Consider the following 12,507-nt stretch of genomic DNA (forward strand, 5'->3'; position numbering starts at 1 on the left):
GATTTTTTTTTTCATAATAATAGTAATCATAAAATTAATCTATTAAAAACTACTCAAAATTATTTTTTATAAATTAAAAAGCATATACATAGACACACTCTGAACTTAAATATAAAAGTTCACCTAAAATTTCATGTTATTGGATATTAGTGATAACATTACAAAATTAAAGTTTGTCATCTAGTTTTTTTCTTATCTTTATAAAATACTAACTTTAACAATATTTTATCTTTCGAAACATATAAATGACCTTTCGGGAAACAAAAAGGTTGGCACAACCACAACCACTGTGCTACCAAACTTTTTGGCTTCTAACTTTGTGATCACTATTTTTACTGAGTGCACCTTCATTCTAACAGAAGAAAAAAACAGAGTAAAATGTTAGGTTGAGGAACTCGTTTTGAAAAGTATTTTCCAAAAAATTTAATCCAGAATGGATCCATATGTTCCAGAAATTTTGTTTTGTAAAACTCATTTTGCAATACTTCTCGTATGTTGTAGAAATCTTGTAGAAGTAATTATCTAATCCAGAAGTCACAATATTTTGAAGAGTACAACCGTTATTTAAAAAATATTAGGTGAAGTTAGTAATTTAAAAAAATTAGGTGCAATTAGTAAGTATGAGGAGAAAAACCCATCTCTTTCAATTACTAAACCATATCCATTTCATATCTCCTAGGCCTAGATAACTAAAATCTCCTTTACAGTGAATATTTTTAAGTACTTGAAACTCTTAAAAATGAACAAAATCTTAATAAAAGAACCTGCATCATTTCCAGTTTTATCGCTCAAAGATTTTCTTGATAATCAAGAATTCTAGTATCTAAGAAACATTTGTACAAAATGTAGGTATTGGATTAGTTATTCCTTCATAAAGTGAATAAATTAAAAATAATTTCCATGATTTTTTCTAAGTTGCCTGTGCTGGGAAATAAAAAATTCCATGACTTTTTTCGAAGTTGCCTGGGAAATAGCAATAGCAAACACATGTAAAAAGATCTTTGTCCTCGTATTCACTCGTAGGAAAATCTCAACAATTGAGACTTAAAATTGGCTATAAAACGAATTTCTCATTCGCAAGTGCTATTTTTAATCTCCAACTTATCATTTGTTAGTAAACATGAAAGAACGGAGAAAACGAAAAGAGGACGCGAAAATAGTTTAGAAGACATATATAGTGAAATTATATATACCCATATTTGTATATATATAAATATATATATATATATATATATATATATATATATATATATATATATATATATACACACACACGTGAACATATATACTCAGAAAATATGTATAAATCATGGGAGAGAGATCGCATAAATTCATTGTGAATTTTTCTTCGAAGAACTACTTTCATTTAAACCTTAACTAAAAATAAATTTCGGAAAAAAATGTCGTAAAATGTCAAATAGTATTTTGTAACAGTGGAGTGATTTCAGAACATCCGGAGAATGGATTAGGAGGTTAATAACTGATTAGACGACACTGCAATTTCTTTTTCCTTTTTCAAATCCTTTTTAATAAAGAAAAAAATTGTACTAATAATATTAATAAATTAAACAATACTGCAATAAAATAACTAATTTTCAACCAAACTTCCCATATATTTCTCACCTATGATTTACTCTTTTTCTTCTTTGCACTTAGGTTTTATTAGTAAAAAAAGATCGAAAAGAAGTCCATTAAACTGGTTTTTCATATACGTCTTAAGCAAATAACACACAATGTTCCAAAGTCCATAATCCCACACATAGTTAAATACCAGAACACACTTGATATACCACAGTAACAGACAACTCAAATTATCTATGTCCAGCACATATTTTGGCAGGTAAGTCTGGATACTTGAGACTCCAATCGCTCAGAAACCATGAATCTTGATATGCTCCTTCTTCACAATACCAGCCTGTTCACATTCACAAGACAAAACCAACAAGATAATTAGATGAAGAATCCTTGTGTACAAATATTCCTTGGTACATTCTTTAAAAGCAATTACAATTTTTTTCCATATATCTAGAGGACTGGATAGAAGTATATACTTGTTATGTGGCATGCTTGATCCCTTTTCTAGTGTTACAGATACCATCAATTAAATTACAAAATCGCAAACCATTGTCCTAAGACCCCAACCATGATTTCTGCTAAATAAAGTTCATTCAGCTACAATAAAACACTGATTCACACAAATAAAAACTATTTGTGCTTGTGCTTCCTTTTCGTTTCTCTCAGCTTTCTTTTTCTCAAGCATCAAAAGAATGATTAAGTAAAATAAATTTTCTACACTTCAGTAGGGTATATAGGGCCTAGGTTCACATTTAACATACGATTTCAAAATATTGGATACGGTCTCAAATATGTAAATGCAAAATTACTTCTCAGAAGACTGACCAGCTACGTTTGTAACACATTCAACACTACCGGAGTATTCTACAAAAGGATATCCAGTTGCCTACACTATTACTAGATCATTCCCAATAAAATAGCACCAAAAGGCACTTATTCTCAATGGGAGATTCAAAAAAATAAGCCTTAAAACACAATAATGAAAATAGCACCGAAAGAAGCAAACCGAAAAGATGAAAATCGAAATGGATAAGTAATCATAGAATACAATTCATAACACAGAGATGAGGAAGACAGTTACCTGGACTAGGAAGGCAGAAACATTTTTCCGCTGATCACCTTGAAGTTGAATAACCTACGACCACAAACACTTGTTACTTGAAACTACAATGGGGTTAGATCATTTATCACAGAGGGGAATGTCAACACAGACCTGTCCTAGTTCTGGGTCCTGAACAACTGTGCCATTGCAACAGAACTCTTTCTTAACGTCTTTAAGTATCTTGTTATAGCTGAATTCTTTTTTCAATCCCTGAACAGTTGTCAGGCTTTTCCTACCATTGCGCTGTTGCACGCGAATATGCACATACTCCTTTGACCCAGCACCCGAGTCATCAGCATTTGCCTCAGCAAAAGGATCTATAAATTGAGGCAAACACATTATTTACCAGAGTCGATCATTAATCATAATTGCATAATCACAGTAACCAAGTACTTCTCATAATATACAATAGTGAGCAAGCATGTGTAATAACACAATTTCCACAAATAATAAAACTAAAATGCAATACAACTGTAAGAAAAGCTCAACATAAAATTCACCATAAACCACCACTCAGAAAGCACATACAATAGTCTCCTATTCAAGAAAGATACACATAAGATTGTCTGAATGTACAGGAAACATTATTGTTGAACCATGAGATGTAATCAAATTAGTATTCAAAATAACATGTCGCTCATAAAACTAAAAAGTCAAGGGATATGTAAAATTCCATACTCAGGGAGTACAAATGAAAGGAACACTGTTCGCAACCAAACTATCACTGAATTGTATATTAGAAGGTACATAACTTTGAGAATCAAATGGAAAAGTGCATAATAAATATTTATACAGACGCATACTGCTGAATTGTAAAGACGACCACACAAAATAACAACAGTAAGACATAAAAGTTAGAGAACATATAGATATCCTATTCCGCAAGTACATGTACCACAACAGAATTAAGGAAGGAAAACGTAAATAAAAAAAGAAACGCTATGTTAATCATACATACATAATGAACTGATATTTATTCCCTTTAGAAATATCACATATCGTGAACAAGACAAGTAATCCACAGACTAAGTCATTTTATCAAGGAGTCGCAATATACCGAAGGCAGTAGGAATTTGAGCGTCTAATTCAGACATAAAACTTGACTCTCTATCACCAAAGGTTCCACCGGCAAACACATTATTTACCAGAGTCGATCATTAATCATAATTGCATAATCACAGTAACCAAGTACTTCTCATAATATACAATAGTGAGCAAGCATGTGTAATAACACAATTTCCACAAATAATAAAACTAAAATGCAATACAACTGTAAGAAAAGCTCAACATAAAATTCACCATAAACCACCACTCAGAAAGCACATACAATAGTCTCCTATTCAAGAAAGATACACATAAGATTGTCTGAATGTACAGGAAACATTATTGTTGAACCATGAGATGTAATCAAATTAGTATTCAAAATAACATGTCGCTCATAAAACTAAAAAGTCAAGGGATATGTAAAATTCCATACTCAGGGAGTACAAATGAAAGGAACACTGTTCGCAACCAAACTATCACTGAATTGTATATTAGAAGGTACATAACTTTGAGAATCAAATGGAAAAGTGCATAATAAATATTTATACAGACGCATACTGCTGAATTGTAAAGACGACCACACAAAATAACAACAGTAAGACATAAAAGTTAGAGAACATATAGATATCCTATTCCGCAAGTACATGTACCACAACAGAATTAAGGAAGGAAAACGTAAATAAAAAAAGAAACGCTATGTTAATCATACATACATAATGAACTGATATTTATTCCCTTTAGAAATATCACATATCGTGAACAAGACAAGTAATCCACAGACTAAGTCATTTTATCAAGGAGTCGCAATATACCGAAGGCAGTAGGAATTTGAGCGTCTAATTCAGACATAAAACTTGACTCTCTATCACCAAAGGTTCCACCAACCAGATTGTTCAGACCTGACATTGCAACCAACATGATAGTTAAATTGATTAACAATAATAGCACACTTGAAAAAATACAATAGCCAAATCCCTATCATTAATCATCTCCATAAAGAATCTTCAACACAACAAACTAGAGAAATATTGATCAACGATCTTCATCACATGTATTACAAAAATTCTAACCTCTGTACCGCGTTAAAGGTTTAAAATATATACACTATATTTTAAATGAAGACGACTAAGCACGACTAAACAACCCAACTTAGTTTATTCGCCACAATTTAAAACTAATTTTAAAATTTTCTAAAGATCTCAATAGCACAAAGCAAAATATTTCCTAGGATTCAGATTTTGCCTTGAAACTGATAGTGACGATTTAAGAATCAAACCGTCAAAACCTTATCACAGAAGAAATTTTCCATACCTCAAAATCCTTATATACCAAAATCATCCTTAAAAAAGAATTAATAAGAAACCCCTTTCACCATAACAAACACAAGATTTCTAACTGAAATATCAGATCAAGACTCTATCAAATCAAAAACCCCTAAAGTGTATAAGATGTCGGGAAAAACAAAAGTCTGGAAAGAAAATTGGGGCAAACTAAGATTATTGGTGAAAAAGAGAAAGCCGAACCCTAAAATTAGAGACAAAGAGAAACGAAATCTTAAAAAGAATTATCAGAGGTTACCTGATCCTAAATTTAAGGTTTCGATACGTCAAAGGTAGGGTCAAGAACCGAAACCCTAAATTGGATAAGGCTGAAGTGAAGGTGTGATTGCTTTCTATGTCTGCAACGCGCTGAGGTATGGAAGAGAAGGGATCTATTTAATAATGAACTTGAGAGCGGCACGTGTGTTGCATGTGCGGAGAGTTTTCCTTTCTCAAGAATAATGAATAAATAAATATAAATATTCTTTGAATTTCATAACTTAAATATATATTTTAGGGTTAAATATGTTTTTGGTCCTTTAAGTTTTAGCGAAATTTGGAATTAGTCCCTCATCAAAACTTTTGACCAATTTAGTCCTTCATCTTTCAAAATGCATGAATTTAGTCATTTTAATCAAATTTTGTTAAGTTTATCTCACGTTTCAAGCGCATTTCATGATAGTATTTAAATTATTTACACTGTTTGACACATTTTTGCTTCAATGTTAACTTAAATACTATTATGAAATGTGCTTGAAACGTCAAATAAACTTAACAAAATTTGGTTAAAAGGACTAAATTCACACATTTTGAAAGATAAAGGACTAAATTAGTATAAAGTTTTGATGAGGGACTAATTCCAAAATTCACTGAAATTTGAGGGACCAAAAACATATTTAACTCTATATTTTATGATTATAATTACTCATTACACAAATAAACTAATTATTCATATGACGTGATTAAAATAGAGGCTTAAATATTTTCTTTATATTGGGACTTTTTCAACTTTTTTTTTTTTTTTAATTTTGGGTAATATTACTCTGGATTAAATAATCTATTCAACATTTTGACATGTGAATTTAAGTAAGTCATATAGTTTTTTTAAAACTTACTCAAATTTTGAATAAGTTTTTATTTTATAAATAAATGAATTATATTGCTTCTTTTGCCCATTAACTAACAAATTTTTATTTTATTAGTTATTTAACATTTAAACTATATTTTGTATCTTTTTTGTTTCTTTTTTAATTTTATCCTCTTAAATATTATTTTTTTAAATTAAATAATTATTAATAAAAAAAATTTCAATTTTATCACTTTAGTAATTACGTTTTTTTTTAAATAATTACTTATTATAAAATAATTATTCATTGGTTTATGAGTGATACATTCGTTGGGCAAGTAATCTACTGCTAGTCGAAAAGGTACTTTTCGCTCAACAAGAAGACGGTTCGCTTAGACATGTCAATGTGAGCCGGAAGTCGTGAGCCAACCCGGCTAACCACGGGTTCGAGCCGGATCGGGTTGGAAAAATAATTTTTTTTGTGGTTATGGGTCAAAACAGGTTGAGCTCACTTAATTCACGGGCTATGCGGGTTCGAGTCGGGTTATAGTGAGTTGACCAACCAACCCACCTATATTAAAAAAGCCCTAATTTAATAAAATTAATTATTTTAAAGTTAATATTCAGAATCAACGCAATCCCTATTCCTCTTCTCATTTTCATTTTCGACATGCATCTACCTACTCGCACTTCCCTTCCTTGTCATTCCTGTTCTTCGTGGTGGTGCCCATAGGTGTTGGTCGTCAGTCGTTCTATGACGACGGTGGTCGATGTTGGTGTCGACCATTCGGTGGTGGTTGACAGGCGTGGCGTGGGTGCTCTTGTAACATTCATACTTTTAATAAACTGTATTATTTATTTTAAATAAAACACTTAGAAAATCTTCTATTTTTACTAATGTTTCGTATTTTATTATGATGTAGTTTAAACATTAAAAATATATTTTATCATGATGTAATTTTTACTTATTGAAAATAACAATAAGAAGAAAACAAAACTAATAAAATATGTATATATATATATTAAAAAAAATTAGGTAAAAATATATTAATTAAAATATTATTAAATAGGTGTGTGTGTTAAAAAAAATCTTCTAAAGAGATAAGAAGATAAGAAGAAAAGATAAGAAGAAAAGAAAAAGAAAAGAAAAAAAAAGATAAGATGAAGAGATAAGGATTATCTCCTCATTAATGTAGGTTTTCAAAAATCAAAATAGCACATGCTTAGCTTATCTTCAATTATGCATTGATCCTTTTTATTATTTTATTTAATTTATCTCCAGTTATGCACTGATCCTATTTATTTATTTTATTTTATTTATCTTCAGTTATGCACTGATACTGATTATTTATTTTATTTAATTTATCTCTAGTTATGCACTGGTCCTGCTTATTTATTTTATTTAATCTCCAGTTATGTATTGGTCCTATTTATTTATTTCATTTAATTTATCTCCAGTTACGCACTGGTCCCGTTTATTTACTTCATTTAATATATCTTCAGTTACGCACTAGTCTTGTTTATTTATTTCATTTAATATATCTCCAGTTACACAATACTCCTGATTAATTTATATTTTTGTTATTATATTGATTTATAACATTCTAATCCTTATCGAATTATTTATTTAAAGTTCTAATCCTGCTTATTTATTTTATTTAATCTCCAGTTATGTACTGGTCCTGTTTATTTATTTCATTTAATTTATCTCTAGTTACGCACTGGTCCCGTTTATTTATTTCATTTAATATATCTTCAGTTACGCACTGGTCCTGTTTATTTATTTCATTTAATATATCTCCAGTTACGCACTACTCCTGATTAATTTATATTTTTGTTATTATATTGATTTATAATCCTTATCGAATTATTTATTTAAAGTTCTTGCTTTGATTCTTATTTTATCACTATTTTATAATTAAAAAAATGTGAAGTGAAAGGAAATATTATTTTATTCAATAAGCTTGGATAGAAGAAAATTGCTTGTACATTTTATCGTTGTTTTATATTCTATGTATAGTTTATACAATGACATGATTTGATAGTCATCACATTTTATGACCTTTGAAAATATCTAAGAGTGTGTCAGTTAAGTAAAAGTTAAGTCTGGTTTCAATAAGTTGAGACTAAACCAGTATCAAAGTGTTTGTATTTGGGAAGTCACAGTTTGGTACACTGCGGGATGAAAGGCAGGAATGATGTGATCCCAACAAGCTCAAATGCACCTTCAAGCCTCATTTCAAATGCAAGCCCACTTAAAGGCCCAATTACAAGATCAATGATGAAGAAGATTCAAAAGGGCCTCCCATTAGATGATCACAAATTTAATGGGCTTCTCACATTATTTACATGGGCCAAATAGATCACAAAGACTTGAAGAAGTGCATGTAAATCTAGTAGTGTAGATTTAAATTGGGCCATTGTTTTGGCTTTGCTTTCCAATAATACATAAGACATGAAAGGAACATAGGATGGGATTCAAATTGGGCTCGACCCATTTCTCTTCATACATGGCTGAGACTATCAAGGCAAGGCAAGGAGGCTCCTTTGTTTCATGGTTTGACTAAGGTTGGTCATCACATCTAAAGGCTAAGAATCCTTCTTGTTCTTCAAGCCAAGATCCAAAGGGTGTGACCTTGCCTCCTTCTCCAAGCTTTCATCAACGTCCAAGATCAAGGCCCACTTCATCCAATGGCTCTCCTTTCTTATGTGTAAATATCTTCATATAAAAGCCAAAATTTCACTCATTTGTATTCACTCTTGAAATTTTATGCAATAGATGCTAATTGAGTTTAGAGCACTCCTCCCTCTATTACCTTTGAGAGTCACTCTTTCTAGAGATTTCCTCTCTCTACCTCTAGCTACCTTCCTTAGGCTAGCATAGATTAGAAAATCCTATCACCCCTTCACTTTCCATAGCTTGCAAGTGCCTTCAAAACTTGCCTCCATTCCTTCATCTAATTTCCGCTACCCATGGAGTTCTTCATGCACCTTTGGAGCTCCACCAAGGGACCATGGTGGGGTCTAAGGAAGTTTTACCAAGTAGGTGAATATCTGGATAGTTTAAAATAGTGCACTGGACTAGGATATTCATAGGCCAAACTTGGGACTATCCGATACCTGCTCGACATCACCAAAGTTAGGTAGTGAGTATATATCTCTTTGTGGGCTTATAAATGGCTAATATTCTCGAGAAAGAAATAATTATGATTCTACCGATGTTTTATGAGAAATACTCAACTACCTAATCACTTCACAAAATATCTTTTCTTGTTCATAATGGATCATCAGAAGTGGTATATGGATCCATATGTCTAGTAAAACAAGATCAAGTTTTGTGGTTGTAGGTCCAAATATAGGCCCCAATGTATGTATTGTTTGTTGATTTTATTAAGATTGATATTTAAGGCTTATAAAGACCTCATTCCTTTCATATTTTTCTTACATATGTACCTATTGCATGAGCAGAAGAGGAACATGCTCAGTGAAAGTTGTTCTGAATATTATTGGTGGATCTTCTGAAGATTAACTCATGGATAATTTCTATTAATATCTTTAGAAGATATCAAAAATATAGATAATCTTTTATTCTGATGTAGGACTCTTAATAATATACGTGTGTGTACATATATATATATATATATATATGATATATATATATATATATATATGTATATATGTATATATGTATATATGTATATATGTATATATGTATATATGTACATCTATACATATATACATATATACATATCTACATATATACATATATACATATATACATATATACATATATACATATATACATATATACATATATACATATATACATATATATGTATATATGTATATATGTACATCTATACATATATACATATATACATATCTACATATATACATATATACATATATACATATATACATATATACATATATACATATATACATACATATATATATATACATATATATATATATACATATATATATATATACATATATATATATATATACATATATATATATATACATATATATATATATACATATATATATATATATATATGAATATGAAGTCATGTCATTATTAATGTTCTCTCAAGGAAAATCTTATGGTAAAAAAAATAAATCCATATCTTTTTATCTAATAATAATTATTTAATATAATAGTCGGGGCATCACATTTAGTGGTATCAGAGCAATTCCTTTTGTCAAGACCTTGGGTATGGTTTCTTTCATGTTTGTAGTCTTTATTAGTAAGTAGAGGTGCAGGTTGCTTGTTCTTACATTTTTCTTATAAAAGAGAAATGCAAGATGAGTAGACTGATAAAAGTAAGTAATAACAACAATTAATACTTGTAATAAGGATAAGTTTTAACAATAGTTAAAAAAAATTCTAAAGAAAACTAAGGAAATTGTTCATTCTTTCAGGAAAAGATGGATAACGGACCAAACATTACTAATGAATTATTGGAAAGAATGACAATTGTCCTAGAAAATATGAGCCGAAAATAAAATGTTGAACCTATGGAAAATCAAGGATTAGAAACCTTTCGCAGGAACAATCCACAAAAATTTAAAGAAGGATTTAATCATGAAGGTGCTCAATCATGGATAGCAAAAATTGAGAAAATTTTCATCGCAATGACGTGTGCGGATGCAAATAGAGTCACATTTGCTACATTTATGCTCGTTGAAGAAGCTGAAAATTGGTGGAGATTTACAAAACAACAATTGGAGGATGAAGGGAGACAAATTACTTAGGAAGTCTTCAAACAAAAGTTTCTGGAAAAATATTTTCCAGAGGATCTTTGAAGGAGGAAATAAGTTGAATTCCTTAATCTTCGTCAAGGAATCATGTCTATAGGAAAATATGCAGCAAAGTTTGACGAGTTATCAAAATTTTGTCCTTACTTTCATGATAGAGTTGATGAACGTTTCCGTTGTTCCAAGTTTGAAAGTGGACTGAAACCTGATATTAAACAAGCAGTTGGTTCTTTAGAGATTTCTTCCTTTCCTACTCTTGTAAACCGTTGTAGGATTTATGAGGATGATACTAAGGCAAGGCAAACTCAATGGAGGCAAGGAGGGCCTTTGAGGCACAAAATAAATGATTTTAATAATAAGAAACCCTGCCAACGTCCATCTAATGCTTCATGGAACTTTTCAGGACAAAAACATTCCTCTCCTACCAAGAATTCAGGCATAACCAACCCTATTAAATGTTTCCACTGTGGAGGACCTCATCTGTCAAGAAATTGCACCACAAGAACTATAACTTGCTTCAATTGTGGGAAGTTGGGTCTTTATTGTAATGAATGCAAAGAGTTAATTAAGGAGCAAGGAAGTGGGGGAAGCAACAACGGAGGAAAGAATCAACTTGGAAGACTAAAGACAACCGGAAGAGTCTTTACGATGAATGATACTGAAGTTGTTCAATCTGAAGATCTAATCCAAGGTAAAGGCATCATAAATGGGCATCTCGTTAATGTACTATATGATTCAGGTGCTACACATTCTTTTATATCACATGAATGTGTCAAACATTTAAAGTTACCTGTCTCTTTATTACCATATGATTTAACTATGTCTACTCCTACCAATGTTCCAGTCACAACTTCACTTGCATGCACAAATTGTCATATTTCTATAAAGAGTAGAAAATTTTCTGTAAATCTTATATTGTTCTTGGAAGGGATTGGTTATCTTCCAACCATGTTCTCCTAAATTGTCACGATAAGACTTTAATTTTTGAATCACACATAGGTGAAGTTTTTTACTCCAAAGAATTAAAAGAGAGTACTACCAATCACGATGAAATCTCAAAAGGATCTCAAGTATACATGATCTTAACTTCTTTAAAAGTCAAGGAAATTTCAGACATTAATAAGTTTTCTGTTGTTTGTGAGCATCTTGATGTTTTCCCTGAGGATGTTCCTGGGTTACCTCCACAAAGAGAAATAGAATTCACTATAGACTTAGTATCAGGATCAAGACCTGTGTCTATAGCCCCTTACAGGATGTCACCTCTAGAGTTTGCAGAGTTGAAAAAACAAATAGAAGAATTGTTGGATAAACAATTCATCAGACCTAGTGTTTCTCCCTAGGGTGCGCCAGCATTGTTAGTCAAGAAAAAGGATGGCACTATGAGGTTGTGTGTGGATTATCGATAGTTTAACAAAATCACCATTAAGAATAAATACCATCTACCAAGGATTGATGATTTGATGCATCAATTGAGAGGAGCTGTGGTATATTCCAAAATTGACTTAAAATCTGACTATCCTCAGATTCGAGTCACGATAAAAGATATTCAAAAGACAATATTTATGACAAGATACAGTCATTATGAGTACTTGGTAATGCCTTTTGGTGTGACAAATGCTCCTGCCATTTTCATGGAT

General features: G+C 30.9%; 2 protein-coding genes across 3 annotated transcripts; one reads left to right on the forward strand and one right to left on the reverse strand.

Annotated features, from left to right (window-relative positions):
• Positions 1-1,678: 1,678 nt before the first annotated feature.
• On the reverse strand, positions 1,679-5,476 carry LOC114169870 (protein translation factor SUI1 homolog). 2 transcript variants are annotated; one of them, XM_028055228.1, is made up of 5 exons: positions 5,300-5,476; positions 4,534-4,620; positions 2,789-2,994; positions 2,657-2,710; positions 1,679-1,915 (listed from the first exon to the last, which is right to left on the reverse strand). In XM_028055228.1, exons 2-5 carry the CDS (start codon positions 4,568-4,570, stop codon positions 1,871-1,873), a joined length of 342 nt encoding a protein of 113 aa, XP_027911029.1. In that variant the 5' UTR covers positions 4,571-4,620; positions 5,300-5,476; the 3' UTR covers positions 1,679-1,870. The 2 variants fall into 2 exon arrangements, with proteins under 2 accessions (XP_027911029.1, XP_027911030.1); XM_028055229.1 differs by lacking the exons at positions 4,534-4,620; positions 5,300-5,476 and adding an exon at positions 3,735-3,841.
• Positions 5,477-10,960: 5,484 nt separating this feature from the next.
• LOC114170264 lies at positions 10,961-12,210 on the forward strand. Its single transcript, XM_028055749.1, has 2 exons — positions 10,961-11,609; positions 11,870-12,210. The coding sequence occupies exons 1-2, from the start codon at positions 10,961-10,963 to the stop codon at positions 12,208-12,210; spliced, it is 990 nt and encodes a 329-aa protein (XP_027911550.1).
• Positions 12,211-12,507: the final 297 nt, after the last annotated feature.

The sequence above is a fragment of the Vigna unguiculata genome, chromosome 11 (assembly GCF_004118075.2).
Source record: "Vigna unguiculata cultivar IT97K-499-35 chromosome 11, ASM411807v1, whole genome shotgun sequence".
Taxonomy (NCBI): Eukaryota; Viridiplantae; Streptophyta; class Magnoliopsida; order Fabales; family Fabaceae; genus Vigna; species Vigna unguiculata.

Coding starts and splice junctions, on each gene's coding strand:
- LOC114169870 (XM_028055228.1), bottom strand. CDS start 4,570: ATGTCTGAATTAGACGCTCAAATTCCTACTGCCTTCG. Junction 2,711..2,788: donor AGGACCCAGAACTAGGACAG/GTCTGTGTTGAC, acceptor TTGTGGTCGTAG/GTTATTCAACTTCAAGGTGA. Junction 1,916..2,656: donor TTTCTGCCTTCCTAGTCCAG/GTAACTGTCTTC, acceptor GAATGTGAACAG/GCTGGTATTGTGAAGAAGGA.
- LOC114170264 (XM_028055749.1), top strand. CDS start 10,961: ATGTCTATAGGAAAATATGCAGCAAAGTTTGACGAGTTATCAAAATTT. Junction 11,610..11,869: donor TAATGTACTATATGATTCAG/GTGCTACACATT, acceptor AATCACACATAG/GTGAAGTTTTTTACTCCAAA.